Source organism: Poromitra crassiceps (assembly GCF_964638095.1).
Source record: "Poromitra crassiceps genome assembly, chromosome: 3".
In the NCBI taxonomy this organism is placed as follows: Eukaryota; Metazoa; Chordata; class Actinopteri; order Beryciformes; family Melamphaidae; genus Poromitra; species Poromitra crassiceps.
The window spans coordinates 5,923,071-5,946,927 of record NC_139625.1 but is presented as its reverse complement, the minus strand read 5'-3'; the positions used below and the strand labels follow the sequence as shown (position 1 = coordinate 5,946,927).

The following is a 23,857-nucleotide window of genomic DNA, read 5'->3' as shown; positions in this document are numbered from 1 at the left end:
CACAGAGACAACAGCTGTGATAAGACCACCTCAAAATAAACTAGAGGAGCACAGCTCACTCTACCAGAGAGAGAGAGAGAGAGAGAGAGAGAAGAGAGAGAGAGAGAGAGAGAGAGAGACGGGGGACACTGAGATATGTCTCTGTCTGTCTCTCTACCTCTGTCCAGGACACACCGCTAAACAGCCTACATATCTCCTGCTCCGCTTGTAAAACTCCCAGGAAATAAATACATACAATAATAAAAAAACAACAAAAAAAGTGGAGTAACATGTATAGTGTTCACAAACTGTTTTATCTGTCACCTTGCCCTGGTAACATCTAACGCGGCCATTTTATGCGAGGCCTCTGCTGCTTTAAAACGACCCGGTACTCATTTTATTTTAAGCTGGGAAGCTGTTAACAGCCATATAATTATTCTAACAAATGGGCCTGCCTGACAAGGAGAGGGGTGGGGTGTGGGTGGGGGGGAGGGGGGTGGACTGTCTCTCTCTGATTGGTCAGAATGAGCACACAGCCCTCCTCCACCGGCCCTGAGCAGCGTGAAAGGAGGCAGTTGAATGCACTTGTGTCATGTGCGCTTAACACACACACACTGTTGACTTACACTACAGTACTGCGTGTGCTACTGTGTAGTAGCAATGATGCGGTTAGGCTGAATTTGATGCAGACCACACACACACACACACACACACACACACACAAAAGACCTCAAATGGTTGAATATTATCCACAAGGTGATAACTATTTTTAGACGCAATTATTTCCCTTGTTCCATGCTATGACTGCAGTAATCGTTTTTCACCAGAGGATGTCACTGGTATGAGTCTCTTGAATTTTCCACGCTAGAGCCCCCCCCCACCACCCACCATGCCTCCAAGATAAGATGGGAATGATCTCACCTGAAAACATCTCCGTCTGAGCTCCAATTTAAACAACTGTGAACAAGAGGAAAAGGTGTGGAAGACATTTGGACAAAAGTAGAGTTGAAAGCCTGAAAGAGGAGGGGCGTCCGGTGTGGTAGAGGGAAAAGCACTCGCCTGTTACCACACGACACGCGGAGACCCGGGTTCAATCCCGTCCGACCCAGCCGGAAGTACCGCTACCGGGAATTGAACGCGGGTCTCCGCGCTGGTCTGACATTAATTTGGGGTATGTGTGTTTGTGTCCTGGTCGCTGCACTAGCGCCTCCTCTGGTCGGTCTGGTTGGCGCCTGTTGGGAGCGAGGCGAACTGGGGGGGGGGGGGGGGGGGGGGGATATCATGATCCTCCCACGCGCTACGTCCTGCCGGTGAATCCCCTCGCTGTCAGGTGAAAAGAAGCGGCTGGCAAATGCACATGTATCGGGGAGAAGCATGTGTTAAGTCTACGGCTCTCCCCAGATCGGCAGAGTAATTGGCCAAGCATAATTGGGGAGAAAAACCATAAAAACTTGATAAAAGAAAAAGAAAAAAAGATTTAAACAACTGTGAATTAGGCAAGAGGTGTGGTGGAGGCCATTTTGAATAAAGACAAAATTAGAGTTAAAAGAAGAGAGATGAAACGTGAAATAAGCGGCAACACACATTCTTGGGTTATAAGTATATTCTTTTAAAACCATTTTGAATTGAATCTTAAAAAGTAGAGCACCAAAACAATAAGTTCCTCATAGCATAAAAGAGGCACTCCGTCCGGACTATCCAGGTTTGATGCAAATAGCGAGACAAGGGATTGGCTACCGAGGTTTTTTCCCCCTCCAAATCTTAGCGGAGAGGTAAATGATTTGTCCTCTGTGTTTTGACAGGGAATTTCTTAGACACGAGAGGCACAACGCAGCTCAGTAAATATGGATACACAAGAAAACAAAACACAAACACAATCTGAATACATTATGCAAAAGCAAATGGCAACACTTTACAATAAGGGTACATCAATTAGGGGGTTAGTTCATGCTTAATAATAATACTTAAAGGGACACTCCGCCGATTTTCAATGCTGATTTATTTTGCACGTAATCTCACACATATCCGAAAACTGTAAACCGTTTTGTGGGCATTCATTTAGTTTGACAGTTATTATGAAGAGTTGACTTGAGTTAAGGTGTGGACCAGTGATGTCATCCATGCACAAATGACATCACTGGTCCACATGTGTTATGTGTGAGATTATGTGCAAAATAAATCAGCATTGAAAATCGGCGGAGTGTTCCTTTAACCAACCCTTAAAGGGCCAGGTCACCCTACATATTTTTCCTCTCACCTGTAGTGCTATTTATCCATCGACATAATTTTGTGTTAGTTGCCTGAGGTTTGGAGATATCGGCCCTAGAGATGTTTGCCTTCTCTCCAATACAATGGAACTGGATGGCACTCGGCTTGTGCTACTCAAAACGACAAAAACATACATTTGAAAAACTCAACAGCAATGTCTCTGACCAGAAATCATGACCTGGTTATTCAAGATAATCCACAAACCTGGTTGTGTGCATGTCCTTGTAGGAACTATTTTCTTTAGACCGAACTACACCCACTAGCTAATTCCTACATGAAACTGCAGCTAGCTACAGTAGCAGCTGTGGGAGTAGTTTAGTTGAAAGAAAATAGTTCCTACATGAAGCTGCTCATAACAAGGTCTGTGGATTATCTTGAGTAACCGGGCCATTATTGCTGTAAAGAGACATGGCTGTTGAGTTTTTCAAACGTATGTTTTTGCCATTTTGAGCACAACAAGCCGAGTGCCATCCAGTTCCATTGTATTGGAGAGAAGGCAGACATCTCTAGGGTCGGTATCTCCAAAACTCAGGCAACTAACACAAAACGATGTAGATGGATAAATAGCACTACAGGTGAGTAGAAACATATGTCATTTTGATTTTAGGGTGAGCTGTCCCTTTAATTAACAGTTAACTAACTGTGTCTAGTAATCATTTACTAATAGTCTTGTGCATGTTAACTATAAGTATTATTAGTTTAGTCTTAATTGATGGTGAGGGTTAACAAACCCTTAATAAGCATTACCTAAGAGTTAGTTCATGCTTATTAAGCATCATTTAAGAATTAATTAACCATTAACGTACGCTTGTTGTAAAGCGTTACCAAGCAAATATAAGGCTTCACTTTCCCTTCACATTTTATGAACATTCTGCACCAGTATCACAACAAATAAAAAATGACATAACTATGAAACCATCGTCTCTTAATAAAGAAAACACAAAATTAAAGCAGTGCACCTGTATTTTTTCTTTCTTTTTTTTTGTATGTAAACATGAGTGAACAAAGTGTTTTCTGATTTTGAAATCCATTCTCAAACTGGTAACATAACCACTCGAAGATGTGAATACACTTTTCTTTTCTTTTTTTTTAAAGATGACACACACGGTGTTAGCAATCAACACTGTGCTATTTTCTCCGCCATTACGTCAACTGCAGACATTTTCCCTCTTAAAGAGGTACAAACAATCCACATCAAAAGTTTTCAGAATTCAACACTGCAAAAATAGTTTGAAATCATAAAAATACACGTATATATATATACAGAGAAGAGATAATGCATTTGGTGAATGATTCATTACATTTTGAGCCGCACCACAGTAATAGTCGACCGACTCGCGCTCGTTAACATCCATACTTTAGTATTACGCTCGTTAAACATCAATACTTTAGTATTACGCTGGTTAAACATCAATACTTTAGTATTTAGTATTTACTTACAGTAAGTGATAATGATTTATCCAGTTACACTTGCAGGAAAATGTACTATCGACTGATCACCGTAGCCCCCTTCAGTTTGTGTGCAACGTTTCGCACAATGGAGAAACTTGAAACTCGAAAACAACTGGAATGTTTCAACTCACAAATAGAACATTACGTTTGACCCCTCCCCCACTGACCTCGTCAGTTAGTTATCAAAGATGAAAGGATGAAAGTGCATCGTCAAAAACTCGCGAAACGCTTTATGGTCGTCTGTATAAGAGAGAAAAAAGCGGCCCGTTTAGTAAAAGCAACGACATGAGATCCAAAGCGATGCCAGCATTGGCGGGTTGGCGCACTGCATAACTGCATCACTGCTGCATAAGTACAGATATACCATATAAATAGTAGTCAAATATTTACCAGTATCAATAAGTGCTTACGTTCTAATATATAAATACATCTTACAGTATACATAATTACATATTAACTTCCTCTATTTTTGTGCAATAGCAAATCCCATGCATTTTATCAAGATAAAAACGACGACATTAAGAAAAATGCAACGTAAGAAAACAGCTTAAGATTTGTTGGACATGAATCAAGCTGCGTCTATTAGTGAAACCGGCCGAACGAAGAAAGTCTTTCCTTTTGAACGAACTCTCCGACGACACTCCGACAGTCTGTCAGCTCCGAGTAAACTCTCCGACGACACTCCGACAGTCTGTCAGCCGTGAGTAAAGTACCTCGACGTTTTTCCCTTATTCGACAAGCTTTTGAAAAACGAAGCGATTGAAGCAAAGTAAAAGGCACAGACCCTTGCCGCTTGATCAGAAGCACCAAACTGCACAAGAAGCGTCTACTTAAAATTTGGTCAGACTGTTTTTATAGTACACATACTCCCCCCCGCCCCCCCCCCCCCCGTTATAAATAGTCTTCATTTACTGCATTAACTGCGTCACATCTCGATATGATTACATTAAACAACAGTCTATTTTCAAAGTACACGTAAAATACACTGTATGGATCTAAGAGGGAGTATACGTTAGGGACATTTGTACAGAATTCATAAATATAATTTATGTGCAATTGTACGCAAACTACTATGTCAAACAAAGGCATATCAGCATAATATCTTTCCATATTGCACCTGCACCCAATAATGATTCAATGTTCTCCAGCCTGCTGTCAATAATGATTCAATGTTCTCCAGCCTGCTGTCAATAATGATTCAATGTTCTCCAGCCTGCTGTCATCCGGTCGTTTCATGATGTTCTCCAGCCTGCTGTCATCCGGTCGTTTCATGACGTTTCCGAAGACCAGAGCTGAAGACGAGAGCTTCCTTCTTCACTGCCAAGGTTTGATCTCCGCTCAGATTTAAAAACTGCGGCTGTCCGTCTGATTCCAGCGGCTCTAATGATGAGGTTATGTGCCTGAAGGGCCGAGGATGACAAGGTCGCAGGTGGGGCGGCTGCTGCACTCCGGGGGAGCCGCCAGTTCCTGGATCTCTCTTCAGAGGAGCACAGAGAAGGACAGAGAGAGAGAGAGAGAGAGAGCGAGAGAGAGAGAGAGGGTCTTTAGTGAGGCTCCTCTGTGGTGATCTTCAGCGAGGCGATGGCTTTCATGCACGTCTGGACGTTCTCCTCCTGTCGGCCCGGGTCGGGGTCGAGGCTTTCCTCCTGAGACGGCAGGTCCTGCCGCCGGCGTCTGAAGTCCTCCGCGCCCGCCTCGGGCCCGCCGGCAGAGCCCTGGGCGCTCTGGAGGCTCGGGTTCGCCGTGGAGGAGGAGGGGGGGACATCGGTGCCGGAGGAAGGCGGAGGAGAGCGCGACATCTGGACACCTCCGACAGGAACCACGGGGAGCAGACTCCGGGCCTGCTGCTGGGAGTGGAGTGGGAGGTGGCTCAGGACGTTCTGGTGATGAGAACTGGCAGCGCTGGGCAGACCGGGAGCCAAGCTGCTCCTTTGATCCTGGAACAACATATTGGCAGCGATCAGAACGCTTTCAACAATCGCTAAAGCTAAAGCTAATTCCTCGAATGAAAATAAATCACAGTAAATCACAGGGTTTGAAAAACGTGCAGACACATGCAGAAACACAAGGTGCAGCATAGCGTCGTGTCGCGTACCAACTCCATCTCGTAGGCTCTGTGATGTTGAGCCAGGTCCATCTTGGTCTGATGGCGGCTCTTGTCGCCGGTGCCTCGGTGCTGGTGCGAGCCCCTGCGCGGCGACACGGCCCGCAGCACGACCCTCTGCCTGCCGCGCACCGACGACTCGCGGCCCCCCGCCAGCTCCGTCCCCGGAGACAGGGGTCTCTCCATGGCGCCCGGGGAGAGGTGCTGAATGGGGCTGAAGCTGGGCGAGCTGGGCCTCAGCGGGGAGACGGCGTCCCACCTGGGCGAGGAGCGGCCGCGCGGGGAGAGTTCCCTCCTCGGGGACGGGTAACGGAGGCGCGACGGAGACGGCTCCCTGATGGGGGACTCCCAGCCGGGCGACAGCAGGCAGGAGGCGTACGGGTCAAAGAGGAGGCAGCCCTGGTCGGCGGAGGAGAGCATCGTGAGCGAGTCTTCGTCCACGGAGCGGAGGACGGCCCGCCTGGCGGCGGAGGCCTGCGAGGCCAGGGAGGCGAGCGAGCAGCCGTGGACGGCGGCGCTGGCGGTGACGGACAGGGACGTGACGGCGCACGGCTGGGGACTGGTGCTTCTGGAGCGCAGCTTGGGGGTGGAGTCGCCGTCGTATTCGTCCTCGTCCTCGTCGTCCTCGTCGATTTCGTCCGCGTCTTCGTCCATGCCGTCGGAGTCCTCCGCGTCGGAGAACTGGTGTTTGGCCGTGCCTGCCACGCCTGACTTCGAGTCCTGCTGGAGGTCATCTGCTTTGAGGAAGAGACAAAACACAAAACGTCCATTTAGCAGAAATGATCCCACTTTGATTCATGCCTGCGTTGACGGTTAAGGAATCTCACTTAGAATCTACACTGCTGCCAGTCAAAAGTTTGGACACACCTGATTGAACATTTTTCATGATCTTGAAGTTATTGGTTTTTGGTTTGTTTTTAGACTAATAAATTATAAATAGTGAAGTTGTATGAATTTCTTTCCAAAGCCTTTGTCTTTCCATCAAGACAAAGAGCGATTCGAATCTAAAATATAATAGTTTTGATTTGTTTAACCCTTTTTTTGCTCAATGCATAATTCCATTTGTGGTTATTTCACAGTTTTGACGTCTTTACTGTTATTCTAAAATGTGAATTAAAAAATAAAGAAAAGAAGGAAAGAAAAATGCATGTGTGCAAACTTGTGAGTGGTGGTGCAGTTGGGTATCTTACCATGCTCCTGTATCTCGGTGTCGTCCATTGTAACGGACACACCCAGCTCCAGACATTTCTTCATGTGCGCCTTTGACTTCATATGTTTGGTCAGGTTCCCTGCAGACAGACGAAGTCACAAATCATCATCCGTACATTCAGCATTGGTCATTTTAGTGTCGAGGACTTGTGTTGGGCAAGTTACTTTCAAAATGTAATATACTACATATTACTCGTCATTACTTTCATTTGAATGTAATAAGTTACTTTACAATATTACTGTCTGTGTAGAGTAACTAGTTACTTATTACACTACTTTTGCATTACTTTCACCAAAATAACAGCAGCGCATAGCAGAATGATATCGCCCCCTCGGAACCATCCCGAAGAAGAATTTCAACCATCTTGAAGTCAGTGTGAACCGCCCAAAATTCGAAATGATATAATTTTCCTTTGCTATTGTCATCAATAGTGGCTATTTGCATAAAAACACACTATTTCCTTGATTGTATCTTTATTTAAATATGTGCTTTTATTTTATTTTATTTTTTAAACTCATTTTGTAACTTGACAATGTAACTGGTATAATATTACTGAAATCCTATTGGTAATAAGTAGGGGTGTCACGATACACTCAGTTCACGATACGATACGATACGATACGATACACGATATTGGGTTCACGATAACGATACGATACGATATTTTAACAATATTTTTTTGCAATCGATTTGTAAGTTGAGGGGGCATCCTCCACGCTAATTTGAGTCATTTCACCATTCTCATCCTCCGTGTCTGTGTAACGTCCCTCGTCTGTTCAAACAAAGCAATGAAAAGGAGAGCGAGCATGCAATCAGATGCAGACCAGTGCCACTGTGTTCAGCTTCTTTTTCTCGCGATATGAGATTTCATCTCAACGATACATATTGTCACGTTGACAAGGCCACTGCCAGCTCAGTGGCCTTGTGGTCTGAGTGTCCGCCCTGAGACTGGGAGGTCGTGAGTTCGATCCCCGGCCGAGTCATACCAAAGACTATAAAAATGGGACCCATTTGCCTCCCTGCTTGGCACTCAGCATCAAAGGGTTGGAATTGGGGGGTTAGATCACCATGTGATTCCCGACCGCGGCGCACGCTGCCGCTCACCGCTCCCCCAGGGGATGGGTCAAATGCAGAGAACAAATTTCACACATTGTGTGACAATCAGTGGGACTTTACCTTTACGTTTTGATATCGCGATATATTGTGGGACGATATATTGTGACATCCCTAGTAATAAGTTATGTTACGGAATTACCGCTAAAAGTAATATATCACCTGTAATATATTACTTTTGTAATGCGTTACACCCCCGACACGGTTGGGGAAGGCCCACCTTTGGTTTTAAAAGCAAAGTTGCACACTCTGCAGATGTAGGGTCTCACGTCTGTGTGTGTGCGGATGTGTTTCTTCAGCATGCTGGGCTTCTTGCAGCGGATGCCACACTCCTCACAGATGTATTTGCCCCGGCCTCGGCCTCGGACGTACACGTAGTCTTCATTGGACTTGTACCTGAGGGAGAGATACAATCTTTTACCTCTAGAGACCAAAACAATTATATTAACATATAACAGAAAACAGTTATATTAACTCATTGAGTGCCAGCCACTTTTGGAGAACGGAAGCTCCCAGTGCCAGAGTTTCAGAGCGTTTTCAGTGATTTCTCGAGGCCCACAGAATATTGTGTGATATTACTATGTAAACACCGAACACGGACAAAGAACAAGGAGACTCTCTTCTATCATCTGCAAAAAAAAGTTTATTGATACCATTTTCCGTTCTTTAGTTATGATCCGGAGAAGATAGGCTGTTTTGAGCAAAACGACAGGTTTCAAATTATAAGCTGAGATATTCAGCCTTTTGTGAAATGAAGCATTTCAAGCACATTCACTGACTCTAGCTAATATTTTCTGATGTAGTGACGTGGTGTAGTTCTGTGGAGCCTGCGTGCCCCACCCCCCTCTCCCCCCTCACAGCTGCAAACTCCTCCCCACACGCACCCAGTCTATTTTCGGAGCCTCCGTTTTTGCGCCGGGCGGGTCCCGGGGCTCCCAGCGCGACAAGGAAATGCCAAACGGGACTGCAGGGAAAGGTTTGTCGGGTGCTGCCTTTCTGGCGGGTAATCGTGTGGAGAAACTATATGCAGACAGACAGACAGAGGCAGAGGAGCTCAGTTGTGGGCGCGGATTGACTGATGTTCGCAGCCAACTGTCAGCTGCAGACAGAGCAATCTATATGGCTCTGGCTGCAGCATGCATCGGTTTCTCTTTGATCACGGCTTTTTCCTGCAGTTTTCCGGACCTTTCTGTAATCTGGAGAGCACTGTCGCCACCTAATGAGTCCGTAAAATAGGTTATACACCTTCAATAGCTCCCATATTTGTACAGGAGATGCCTGATGCTTTGATCCACGTCCCACCGTCAAAAAACGCAATTGACGAACATACTCGTCCTTGGCACTCAATGAGTTAAAGGGACAGCTCTCCCTCAAATCCAAAATACATTATTTTTCCTCTCACCTGCAGTGCTATTTATCCATCTATATCACACATAAGCAAAATACGGCTTGCGATGGAATTGCAAAAAAATAAAATAAATACAGTGCACCTGAACGCAACATGCGAAGATACCCGCTGAATAAGTGTCCAAATGTTCATGTCATTCTGGCCAATACTCCACTTCTGTTATAACATTTCAGTCTGGAATATGGAATAGCTTTCAATAATCTTTATGACTAAAAGGCTGAAAGTAATCTCATGTGTAAGAAATGACTGTCCTACAGTCATTTCTTGTGTGGCACCAGGGCCAGACTCAAAGAAAAACAAAACAACCCCCAAAAACTCAATAAAAAGCAGAATTATGTTAGTAAATCTCATCTGCTACAGCCATTGGATTTGTATCACTATTATATCATAAGATTAACAAGAAATTACCAATCACAATGGAAGAGAGGGTTAAAAATAGGGAGACTCCCGTGAAAATCAAGAGTGTTGGCAGGTATGATCTCCAATGTGTGGCCCTTCGCTTACTTGATGTAAGTCAGTATGGCCCTCAGGGAACAATTTTTGCCCACCCCTGATCTACAGTATATTGTTTTGGGATAGTTGCCTGAGTTTTGGAGATATCAGCCGCAGAGATGTCTGCCTTCTCTCCAATACAATGGAACTGGATGGCACTCGGCTTGTGGTGCTCGAAGCACCAAAAAAATATATTTGAAAAACTCAACAGCAGTGTCTCTTTCCAGAAATCATGACCCGGTTACTCAAGATAATGAACAGACTTTGTTGTGAGTAGTTTCATGTAGGAACTATTTTCTTTTGCAGTCTCATGTAGGAACTAGCTAGCAGCTAGCGGCTGTAGTTCAGTCAAAAGGAAATAGTTCCTACATGAGACTGCTCATAACAAGGTCTGTGGATTATCTTGAGTAACCGGATCATGATTTCTGGAAAGAGACATTGCTGTTTTTCAAATGTATTTCTTTGGCACTTTGAGCACCACAAGTTCAGTCCAGTTCCATTGTATTGGAGAGAAGGCAGAAACTCTGCGGCCGATATCTCCAAAACTCAGGCAATTAACACAAAATGATATAGATGATACAGGTGAGAGGAAAAATATGTATTTTGGATTTTAGGGTGAGCTGTCCCTTTAAGGTAGACATATTAACCATTAACTAGGTGCTTCTTAGCATGCATATTAGTAGCATATATAGACTGTTTATTAGTCATTATAAAGCATGTATTAATGCCTTATTTTGTATGATCATAACTACTAGGCCATTAACTAAGAGTTTCCCCTCAATAACCTCCTAATTACTGCTTATTGACAGTACGTAAGGACGTTGTTGTACATGAATTACCATCTTAAATCATGCCTTTAGTGCAGGGGGGGTGTCCTAACTTTTTTGAACGAGGGCCAGATTAGATCATGTGAAATACCGGGTGGCAGCTGCTCCTCGCATCATATGGGTTATTAAAAAAAAACATACAATACAATTGTAGTCTATAGGATTTTGTTGACCATCTGAAAACATGAGTTCTGCCTGTGTTGTTCCTACTTGGTGCTTCTACAATCTGTATGATTAGTGGTCATCATTAGTGGAAAAAATGCAAAGTGAACTTGCATGATGAACCAGTACTGTGTGGAGGGCCACATATAGTGTGTTTTGAGTGATAAGCCGAGGGCCGCTTAAAATTGGCTCGCGGGCCGGACTTTGGACATGCCTGCCTCAGTGGTACTACCACCTCATAAGGCCGATACTGAGCAAAACATTAAGATCATAATCCATGTACAACTTACTTAGTATCAATATAATCAGTAATTAGGAGGTTATTGAGGGGAAACTCTTAGTTAAAGGCCTAGTAGTTGTACAATATGATCAGGCAGAATAAGGCATTAATATGTGCATTATAATGACTTATAAAGTGCCAATATGCTAGTAAGATGCCACTAGTTAATGGTGAATATGTGTATTAATATAAAGTGTTACCAATAACATCCTCAAAACATTTTTATTATTCATTCCTGAGACGGCTGAGGTCCTTCAACGTCTGCCGGACCATGCTGAGGATGTTCTACGAGTCTGTAGTGGCTAGTGCCTTCCTGTATGCTATTGTGTGCTGGGGCAGCAGGCTGAAGGCAGCGGATGCCAACAGACTCAACAAACTGATCCGTAAGGCCAGGGACATTGTGGGGCTGGATCTGGGCTCTCTGACTGCGGTGTCAGAGAAGAGAACGTTGTCCAGGCTACGCTCCATCATGAACAATGACTCGCACCCACTCCACGACGCGCTAGTCAAACATAGGAGCACGTTCAGTGAGAGACTGATTCCACCTAGATGCAAAACGGAGAGGCACAGGAAATCATTCCTGCCTGTGGCCATTGGTCTATTTAATGCCTCTCTTAAAAGAGCACCTCGGAGACGCTCAGTCTCCCTGAGACTGAGCCAGCCGATAGGTTAACTGTGCCTGGCTGAGCCACGTAACGTAACGTCTCACGTAACGTATAGGGCAAGCCGACTTAATATAAATCACGTGCAATATGTGCAATATGTGCAATATGTCACAGGCAATAATGATAATTGACACGGAATGTATACTATACTTACTCCACGTATTGGTATTTTGCTACTTAGACATTCTACTTATTTTGTGCTTTTGCTTCTATCGCATTACTAGTTATTCTATGCCATGTTGTGTTTTTCTGCTTATTGCTTAATATTGCATTACTACGGTCTATTTTTATTTTATTTTATTTTATTTTATTTATGCTTTGTATGTTCTGTGAGCGAGCTACTGTAACTTGTCCCAATTTCCCCCCGGGGATCATTAAAGTCTTTCTGATTCTGATTCTGATTCTGATTTTTTCCACTTCTTTTCCCTGACTTTCCACCCATTGTTCTCCCCAATTGTACTCGGCCAATTTTCCCCCCTCTGCCCCGGTCGCTGCTCCACCCTCTGCCGATCTGGGGAGAGCCGTAGACTAGCACCACGCTCCCTCCGATACACATACGCAGTTGCCAGCCGCTTCTTTTCACCCGACAGCGGGGAGCTTCACCGGCAGGACGTAGCACGTGGGAGGATCACGCTATTCCCACCAGTTGCCCTCCACCGCGAATAGGCGACCAGAGGAGGCGCTAGTCCAGCGACCAGGACGGACACATACCCCCAATCCGGCTTCCCGCCCGCAGACACAGCCAATCGTGCCTGTATGGCCGCCCGACCAAGCCGGAGCTAACAGGGGGGGGGGGGGGGGGGGTGCGAACCTGCGACCCTCGTGTTGGTGCGCAGGGAATCTACCGCTACACTACATCCTCAGAACACTCGAAGGGGAAACGGTAGCCCTTCAACAAGCCCTTCCTTCATAAATCATTCACTCATCTCATCAAATAACTCCTCTATTTGCTGTCAGGAACAAAATGAGGAGCATCAGGAACCAGTGATAGCATCACGGCGGCGATCACTAATAGCATCATGATGGGTAATAGCATTGACTGACCCGCCCTCGAAGATCTTAACGCGCGTCGGCACCGTCTGCGTTGTTTGGGCCTCCCTCTCCTTCCACTCCTCCTTGGCGGTTTTCCCCCGGCAGCTGATGTCTTTCACCTTCTTGCCACAGGTGACGTCCACCTCTTTGAGCTCGGGTTTCCTGTGCAGCTGAGTCAGGACCAACAAACATTTTGTTAACATCCACTCTCAAAGCACACGCGATAGATAGCCACCATGTAACATCCACTCTCAAAGCACACGCGATAGAACACCATGTAACACACATCCACTCTCAAAGCACACGTGATAGAACACCATGTAACATCCACTCTCAAAGCACACGTGATAGAACACCATGTAACATCCACTCTCAAAGCACACGTGATAGAACACCATGTAACATCCACTCTCAAAGCACACGTGATAGAACACCACCATGTAACAACTACTCTCAAAGCACACGTGATAGAACACCATGTAACATCCACTCTCAAAGCACACGAGATAGAACACCATGTAACATCCACTCTCAAAGCACACGTGATAGAACACCATGTAACATCCACTCTCAAAGCACACGTGATAGAACACCATGTAACAACTACTCTCAAAGCACACGAGATAGAACACCATGTAACATCCACTCTCAAAGCACACGTGATAGAACACCATGTAACAACTACTCTCAAAGCACACGTGATAGAACACCATGTAACATCCACTCTCAAAGCACACGTGATAGAACACCATGTAACAACTACTCTCAAAGCACACGTGATAGAACACCATGTAACATCCACTCTCAAAGCACACGTGATAGAACACCATGTAACAACTACTCTCAAAGCACACGTGATAGAACACCATGTAACATCCACTCTCAAAGCACACGTGATAGATAGCCACCATGTAACATCCACTCTCAAAGCACACGCGTGATAGAACACCATGTAACACACATCCACTCTCAAAGCACACGCGATAGCAGGCCCGGCTCCAGACCCAAGTTACAGAGGGGGCCTGCCACTAGCTTGGGGGGGCCAAGCTACCCAAGGGGGGTCCGGGGGGATTCTCCCCCGGAAGAAGATTTTGTACATTTTAAAGTAAAATTCGTCAACCTGGTGCATTTGAGAGCAAAATGAAGAGGCTAAATCTGTGAAGAACTACACACATCTCTAATGTGTTGTGACTTTACAAATAATTAGGCCTAAACAATTAATATTAAGTGTATTTACACATTGTGCACAAATTGCATTCATTGTGACAAATTTACAATAGTTAATATCCAGCCAGAATCATTGCAAATGGATGTTCAAAGTAACAGTTAGCAATAGCATTCAGTTAATCAATGCCTAATGACAGCCAGATTCCATGTTAAACTTTAAAACAGAAAAACGGAAAAACGGAAAAACGTTTAGCAAAAAAAAAAAAAAAAAAAAATTTTTTTTTTTTTTTGGAATGGGGGGGCCAGTTTGTTGAATGGGGGGGCCCGGCCCGGTCAGGCCCGCCCCTAGCGCCGGGCCTGCGCGATAGATAGCCACCATGTAACATCCACTCTCAAAGCACACACGTGATAGAACACCATGTAACACACATCCACTCTCAAAGCACACGTGATAGATAGCCACCATGTAACATCCACTCTCAAAGCACACGCGTGATAGAACACCATGTAACATCCACTCTCAAAGCACACGTGATAGAACACCATGTAACATCCACTCTCAAAGCACACGTGATAGAACACCATGTAACATCCACTCTCAAAGCACACGTGATAGAACACCATGTAACATCCACTCTCAAAGCACACGTGATAGAACACCATGTAACATCCACTCTCAAAGCACACGTGATAGAACACCATGTAACATCGACTCTCAAAGCACACGAGATAGAACACCATGTAACATCCACTCTCAAAGCACACGTGATAGAACACCATGTAACATCCACTCTCAAAGCACACGCGATAGATAGCCACCACGTAACACGATGCCGCCAACAGGCTGTATGTTACACATGCAATCACAACTGTGGGGGGGGGGGGATCGCACCCCGTGCATAACTGTGCTGTTGTGGAAAAAGCCCCCCCAGCCCCCCCGCCCCCCGCCAAATTGAGACAGCACAGATTCACCCTATACGCTCCAAAGAAACTCTGCCGCCTGCTATTTTCACTGCCAGCCAGTCTTGGCGCACAGACAGCGGCGAATCGAAATACAAAACTTTCTCGTAAACAGCGGCGAGGGAGCGCCTGCTTCCAGAGAGAGCCGGACTCGCCGGGGACGGGCGAAACTGCTTTTGCCAAAACATTTGGAGTTTGATGTGACATTATTTGAAGTCTATGAAAAACATTTCAAACGATCACAGGACAGGAGTCAAGCGGTTCTCTCTCGCTGCCAAGACGCAAAGTTGCCTAGTAGGGAGGTCGCGATACGATCATCTCTACTTTTTTTTTTTTTTTTTTTTTGCACTCATTTAACACATTGACTGCCAGACGTTTTTTTCTTGCTGTAGGTAGCTTCTGCCAAGCCGTTTTTTGAGGATTGTGGCTCATTTTACAAGAGCCGAGGATTATTTTCTGCTTGGAGTTTGTGAACATACAATATCTCAAAAGTACTAATAGAATGTGTACTTTCTCTGTCTAAAAGAGTTAGTTTGTAGAGTTAGTAGTTATGTAAGCATTAGCAGTTGAATAATATTTGCTTGCCTTCCTACTTCCTTGTCGCCACTTAGTGGGTCGGTGGAATGGGTTGTACACGTTGTACACGTCCAATACTTATATAAGATATGTAAAAGGGTTAGATGCACAACCCCCCGTTAAAAAAAAAAAATTGATGCCAAAAACGTGTTTACACGTTGTTGGCAGTCAACAGCTGGATTCTGAAAACGTGTTTACACGTTGTTGGCAGTGAATGTGTTAAAACATAATATAACAAACATAAACATTTGCCTACATATTGTGCAGGTGAACATCTAAAAAACCAGAGAGAGCTTGTAAACATGATGTCACCTCTTATCAATACACAATCAATAAATTAAAAACAGAAATAAAACTGAATAAAAGAAAAACATAAGAAAGTGTGGGTGTGCTGTGTGTGAAAGGGTGTATGTGGGCGGTAGAATTAAGTTAGGTTCATCAGATAGATCTTTGAAATTTGAAAATTTGAAAATTTGAAATTTGTGTTTGAAATGATTGAGAGATTTGGACTGGGATACAAGATGATAAATATTGTTCCATATCTGGACACCCCTATATCTGATAGAGAACTGACAGAGTCCAGTGCGGTAAAATGGGAGGTGTAACAACTTGGCTTGTCTAGTGTTGATACCGATACCCAGGAAAATATCGATACTCGATCGATACCATTTTCGATACCACGGGAAGGGGAAGGGGAAGGGGGGGGGGGGGGGGTGACGACACATCAAGAGGCATAAAAATAAAGTTAGATAGATGGATGGACAGAGGCACACTTCTCCATAATCTAGACCTGATCAAACTTTGAACTTAGACAGCAGATTAGCCCTGCTCTAGCCATCAGAACACGTTTAGCTTGTTGAAGCAACAGATGATAGGGAGGGGAAAATCTGTGCTTTTTCAGCACTGATGGTATCAAAACTGTTGCAAATGAGTTGTTTACCCGTTTCAAATGTTTAGTATTGATACTTATCGATACTATCGATACCTGTTGCAAATGAGTATTGTATCTGATTCAAATGTTCAGTATTGATACTTTTCGATACTATCGATACTTTTGACAACCCTATTGCCTAGTGCTTGCCTTGAACTAAAGCTTTGCGCGGTCCTTCATGGGCAGAGCAAGTTTCAGCAAGTCTATATTTTTATTAGCAGTGTTGGGCAAGTTACTTTCAAAATGTAATATACTACATATTACTAGTTACTTTAATTTGAAAGTAATAAGTTACTTTACAATATTACTTTCTCTGTAGAGTAACTCGTTACTTACTACAATACTTTTCCATTACTTTGACCAAAACAACAGCAGCAGCAGAATGACATCGCTGCCCCGGAACCATCCTGAGAAATAATGTCAACCGCCTCGAAGTCAGTGTAAACAATCCAAAATTCTAAATGTTATTCTTTTCCTTTGTTATTGTCATATATAGTGGTTATTTGCATAAAAACACACAGTTTGATTAGGAAATTATTGTATCTTTTTTAAATATGTGCTTTGATTTAATAAAATGTAACTCAATTTGTAACTTGAGTTACTTGACAAAGTAACTGGTATAATATTACTGAAATCCTATAAGTAATAAGTTATATTACTGAGTTACTGCTAAAAGTACTATGTTACTTTTGTAATGAGTTACCCCAACACTGTTTATTAGTCTATATATAGTCTATATCTCTATATTAGTCTATAGTCTATATCTCTATATTAGTCTATTTATATAGTCTATATCTCTATATTAGTCTATATATATAGTCTATATCTCTATATTAGTCTATATATATAGTCTATATCTCTATATTAGTCTATATATAGTCTATATTTCTGACCATATGTGAGGTTGGACATCCTCACTTGTGGTTCCGATGCTTTCAGTTCTTGGCACTAAAACCTATTCAACTTTTGATATTCAGAGGTTCTTGCTACAGGGCCTTTCTTTATAATATCTGGCTGTGCACTACACATATTTACTGTTGTTTCTTGATGAAATCTTCTATGTGTCATTTGCAAATGCCATTTTTTTTCTAACAGTGTTTCCTTATCTTTTATCTGTGATTATATGGTGTTTTTGTAGAATACCTGATTGATTGATTGATTGATTTAATGTGCTTCCGGTGTGTCTGTACTGTATATAACTGTCATTTCTGCCTTGTACAGCACAGCGCTGAGGAAAGGCCTGTGGGCTGAAACGTTTGTTGTTGCTGCCGCTGGGCCAGAAGAGAAATTAAAACTTTTGAAAAGGACATCTAGATTGTGCCGGCTTGTAAACCACTCGAAACCATTTCAAAAATGTCATGAATGTTCATTCATAAATGTTCCTTCATCTGAAAATAAGATTGTTTCCACACTTGGGGACGTGGTACGCTTTTAGAAACGCTACCACAAGGGGGAGAATTGTCTCACCTGTTCTATTGTCTGCCTCCATAAGATCAAGGAGGAAACCAGCTTCCCGGTGCCGGGCGGACACATGGCGGCCACCGTGTACATCACCGAGTCCCCCCTCTGTTTGGAGCGCAGGAGAGCCAGGGCGGCGCCGGTGCTCAGGTCGGGGGGGTTGGGGTTGCGGGGGCTGACGCACCAGGTGGCGTAGACGGAGGAGAACGGCCCGTCGCTGTGTGAGCTGCTCGGCTTGGTGTAGCTGAGGTAACACCAGCTCACACCCGTCGTGGTGCGAAGACTCGGGAACTGAGAGAAACGCCTCGAGCGCTCGCCGGCTGAGACCACCGCGTCTCGACCGGCGGCGGTGGCCTCCGTGTCCATCTGCGCCCTTTTCTCCGCGCCGGCTTCTTCCGCGTCGTCGTACTCCGCCGGCGTCGCGCTTTCCACAGAGCTGCTCTCCATCATCGCTGACTCGCTCTCGAATTCGCCTCTGCGCGAGCCGCCCCGCGTCTCCGACCTGTGGCCTTTCTCCTCGGCCAGATTGCATTTCCCCAACTCCACGGCGCTCAACTCCTCCACGATCTGACCGAACATCTTCTCGTCTTTCACCCGCTTCTGCTGCGTGACCTCCATGAAGACGTCCACGCTGCTGGCCGGGGAGAGCATGCGCTTGTTGGTGCCGCCGCTGGACGCGTTGGTGGTGGAGATGGTCCTGGAGGTCAGCGACAGAGGGATGCCCGTCTTGAGCTTGGCGGACGACAAGTCGAGGGCTTCGACGCCGAGGGTGTGCGTCGACGGGGTCCTCGCGTAGCCCGGCACGTGATGGGAATCCAGATTTCCGGACAGACGGGAGAGGTGGTTGACTGCGGCGGAGCCGACACCGTCGTACTGACTGTCAAAGATCTGCGACACTGTGGTGTATGTGATGCTGCCGTAAGAGGGCACGTGAGTCTGGATTCTAACAGGGACAAAAAGGGCAGGATGGGACAGCTGGGGGGGGCATGTGTTCCCAGCATTCCCGGTGGAAAATATGGGCAAAGTCTGCGGCAGCGGCGCCGTCGCGGCGGCGGGGAACGGAGCGGCGTGGCCGAGGTACTGCGGGAACGCGTGATGCGACGGCACGTGTGTCAACTCGGCGTCCATATTCAGCGACTCCTGCCGCACCAGGTTGCCCCTCCTCCTCTCCTTCCCGGTGCTGCTGATGTCCGCGTGTCTCACTCTGGCTGTCGGGGAGAGGCAGCCGTAGTCAAACGAGATGCTGCGCGCCTCCGGGAACTCCCTGCGCAGGTTGTTGCACGGCGCCTGCTCCGAGGAGGAGCGTCTCATCTCGTGCTGCTGACGCTGGTGGAGCACGGAGAGGGAGTGCTGCCCGCCGCCCGGCACGGCCAGGAGCTCCAGCGGCTTGCCAAACTCGTCCTGCCGGGCGGCCGGAGATGCCGCCTTCAGGCCCTCCTCCCTGTCGAAGGAGAAGGCCGAGCTGTAGGAGAAGTTGCTGTCTTGGCTCGGGCTGCGGGAGAGGCTGGTGCACGCCGACTCGAAGCTCGACTCCCCCGAGGAGTGCTCGATGTCGGCCAAGCGGAGCCTCTTCTTCTTCGGAGGGAGCTTCTCCGGGGGGAACTGTGCCAACGTTTCGCTCCGTTGCGGCCACTGAAACTCCTCCACCACCACGTGCCTCTCGGGCTCCTTCGCCTGCTGCACCTCCGACGCTTTTTCGGGACTGTCGGGCTCCACCGTGACGCGGATCTCCGGGACTTGTATGTTGGGCTGTCGCACCAGTTTGGGCCCCAGCTGAAACGACTGGCCCAGTCCACCGTCGCTTCTCTCCAGCTCGTACGTTTCGGCTTCGGGCTCCATAGATTGAAATGAGACGTGTTCCTGCCTCTGCCCGCGATACTTGTAAGATTCGCACTGTTCCGAGTGAGGCCTGTTCAGTGAGTTTGTGTGTTGGATAACAGAGATGACGTTCCCTAGGGGTTTCCGGAACTCGGAAATCCCAGGGCTCGCCGATATCTCCATGTCACATCTGTCCACCTGCGTTTGCATGCTTGGAGAAGGTCCTTTCACTAGTGCCATAATGCCCAGGGCACCTTGGCTGGCTTGTTTTGAGTCATGCTCGTTGCTCGAGTCAAACATCTCCTCGCACTGTTCGGGATGGGCCTCGTATTGACCCGGCAGATCCTCCTCTTCCCTCTTCTCTTTGCGACGCTTGCGCGTTGCCAGCTCCATGGCGTGTCTCTGACGGCTGATATTAGACGCGGCGGCGGCGGAGGAGGAGGAGGAGGGGTAGTTTTCCATCTCCGGCCGCGGGGGCGAGACGCCGCCGCTCGTCTCGCTCGTCCTCCCGTGGCCGTCGGCGTCTGCGTGGCCGTCGTGCGGCGAGTGCTCGAAGGCGGCCTGCCTCCGGAGTCTCCGCGTGCCCCCGGTGCTCGTCCTCTCGTCGAACGAGTGGCTGCCCCGGAGCGCCGGCGGCATGTCGAGACAGACCGCCGAAGGCGCCGGCATGGAGTTGCTCCTGACGAGCGGCCCCGCGGCGTCGCAGCCGTCCATCTCGGGCTCCTTCGTCTCCTCCCTCGCCGACGCCTTTGTGTTGATCTTAATCGACTCGCCGATGTCTTTTTCTTGCGTGAAGACGCGCGAGACGCCTTTCTCCGAGCGCGCGCCGTCGCCGCCGTGAGAAGTCGCAAAGGCCGTCACCTGCTTGGGGCTGGGCCTGTAGCACTTCCCAAACATGATCTCCTGGTAGGACTTGGCTTGGTTGGTGTTGGGAGGGCCGCCGGTCTGGTGCTCGGCGCTCTCGGAGCGCGAGAAGTAGCCGGAGTCGGTGCTGCCCTTGCTGGACTGGCTGGGGAGGGAGAGGTTCTGGTCGGAGTCGCTGCTCCGCTTCTCGGAGAGCCGGAGCGCGAGCCTCTGTTTGATGGTGCAAGACTGAATGGCGCGGCCGGCGGCCTGAGCGACAGTGGACGGCGCGCTGATTTCCTGGAGCGGGGACGAAGCGTCGGCCGACATCAACGCGACGCCCTTTTTCTGAGCGATGAGATTGAGTACTTTTACAGCGGTGACGCCGTCTGACCCCTCCACGGGAGAGTCAAACAGCAGCAGCGGGTCGTTGAGAGCGTCCTCGTCCGTGTCGGTGCTTTGCTCCGCGTCGGAGTAGAACTCGCCGTCCCCTTCAAAAGAGCCCTGCTGGTCGGCGTTGGCATTGCACGCACCGAGTTCTGAGAATGGCACCGTTCCCGCTTTGACGGAGTGAGCGTGCGACTTCCTGTGTTTGTATAAGTTACTCTTGGTTTTGAAGGAGAAGCCGCAGGGGACGCAGGGATAGGGCCGCTCCCCCGTGTGCGAGCGAATGTGTTTCTTAAGCACACTGGGTTTGGCACACGCCCTGCCGCAATAATCGCAAACATACTTCCCGGGCTTTTGTGTCTTCTGCTCCATCTTGCACACAGTCTCCGATAGCTGGTCCGTCCCTGCATGGGAACACTTCTGTAGCAGACGGGACGACGACGACGACGACTCGTAGTCCTGATGGCTCGCGGCGTGGGCCTGGGAGTGATCGTCGTCATCATCGTCGTCGTCTAACTGCTGCGATGTCCCCGAGTCAGGCATTTCTTGGAGAGTGGTCTGACCTTCGCGCGCGTGCCGGTGCCACCCCTCCTTGCCCTCCTCCGGCTGCTGGACCGACGGGCTCCTCCTCGCCTGCGCGGCGGCGGCGGCCGTGCATTTCCTCCGCGCGACATCGCCGTCCTCCTGACCCTCTGTGGAGCTCTTCACCCGGGCGGCCGTTTCAAGTGACTCCATGGATCCAATGTCACCTTCTTTTGGGATCGATTTTCAAGGACAATATCTGTTATGTAACCGTAGTGATATTATCATCCGTGTGAATTGATTGCAGGGAGGGGTCATCTGAAAGAAATCACAGACAGACAGATTGAGAATTAGTGGAGTATACATATCAGATAATCTAATAATGGGGCGGCGATCATCCGATATTTCTGCGGCATTAGCATGAGCGTTAGAAAGGCCGTGTCGTAAAACAATAGAGAGGCAAAGTGACCGCCTGCTTCCTGCTTCAGCATTGTACCAGAGATTTTCATCCGCCATTTATTTTCCCCATACACATTTCGTAAAATGCGTATAAAAATAGATTTACTGGTTCAAACCAAACGGTATTAGATATATTTAGAAGCAGGAGAGATCGCATAACATTTCACTTGGGACCAAAACGTTAAGAAAATGCGGGTTTAAAGAAAATATTTTTTGTTTTGGTCCGAGTGAAATGTTCTATGGTCTCTCCCGATTACAGCGTTAGCTGAACCGTTTGGTTTCGACGAAGTACAACTATTTCATAAGCATGTTACGAAATGTCGATGGGAAAATAAATGGCGGATGAAAATCTCTGGTACAGTGCTGAAGCAGGAAGCGACGTTCCACTTTGCCTCTCTATACTTTCCGCGTTTCGACGAAAGGGGAAAAACAACCATTATGGCATACTTTGATGGATGAACAACAGCGATCAGACCGCTCAACCACACATGATAATGTTATGAAGAAGGAAAATAAGTGTGTGTGTGTGTGTGTGTGGGGGGGGGGGGGGTAAACCCACTCCCTGGGAGCGAGGGCTATTCAAGGCCGTTTCCCAAAAGTCCTGCTAATAAAACGCGAGTATAACCATCGTAATGAGCTGCGTTCACAGCAGGAATGGAAAAATCCGTCTCTTTACCAGCCTCTAAAATACCTCCAGTATCTTTCCTACCCCTGGCAGATGGCCTACATTTACCACAGCCTTGTGAGTGAGTGTGTGTGTGCATGTGTGTTTTTAGGCGTGTGTGTCTGTATGTATGTGTGTGTTTTAGGCGTGTGTGTGTGTGTGTGTGTGTGTGTGCGCGTGCGCGCGCGCGTGTGTGTGTGTGTGTGTGTGTGCAGATACTGTAGAGCTGACATGAGTCTGATAGGGATCTAATCCCTCCCCACAGCACCATCCTCTTTCAGCGAGCTTTGGAGAGACTCAAAATGAACTCCTTTTCCCTTAAAGTGATATTTCACCTCTATTATTAGAACATTTACGTTTTGATCACGTGCACATCTCTCTATAGGAGCTGATGGATGGTCAATCATCGACACTGGTTTCTCTGGGAAAACTCAGCACCACTTTCTTAGATTAAATATATATATATTAGGGCTGTGGCGATTCACTTATCTCCCGATTCGATACTATCACGATTCTTGGGTGCCGATTCGATTTATATTGCGATTCTTAAGTATTGCGATTCTATGATTATTGCGATTCGATATTACGATTTATTGCGATTTTTGTTTATTTTTTTCTTTTATTTTTTCAGTTTGTTTGCTTTTTTACACTAGATTAGAACATGGGAAAAGTTGAATCATACACTAGAGACTGTATATTATATATCATGAGTAGGGCTGGGCGATATAGTTAAAAACAGGGGCGGACTGGGATCATAATTCAGGCCGGGCATTAGATACCAAGCAGGCCAGGCCGATATGGGCCAACGCGCGTGAAATTTGGGCCGTTTGAAGCCAGATTTGGGCCGTTTGAAGTCCAATTTTACAATGAGATGCACCCACTTTAACCCTGAAGTGTAATTATTACTTCAGACTAACTAATAAAGTAATAAAACCACTAGTAAACCAGTAGGCGGCGCCTGGCCTGCTGTTCAGTGTGTGGCCTGACTGCAAGCACCCAAAAAAAAAAAAAAAAAAAAAAAAAAAAAATTTAATTTGCGATTATCGATTCTGGAATAAAAGATCGATCCAAAAAATCGTG

At 46.7% G+C, this 23,857-nt stretch overlaps 1 protein-coding gene across 1 annotated transcript; it reads right to left on the bottom strand.

The window, feature by feature from the left end:
• Nucleotides 1-5,243: 5,243 nt before the first annotated feature.
• Nucleotides 5,244-21,867, bottom strand: hivep2b (HIVEP zinc finger 2b; the record flags this gene model as incomplete). The annotated part of the gene is made up of 6 exons (XM_083634314.1): nt 5,244-5,636; nt 5,795-6,540; nt 6,994-7,092; nt 8,347-8,522; nt 13,005-13,162; nt 18,094-21,867. 6 exons carry the CDS (start codon nt 21,865-21,867, stop codon nt 5,244-5,246), a joined length of 5,346 nt encoding a protein of 1,781 aa, XP_083490440.1.
• Nucleotides 21,868-23,857: the final 1,990 nt, after the last annotated feature.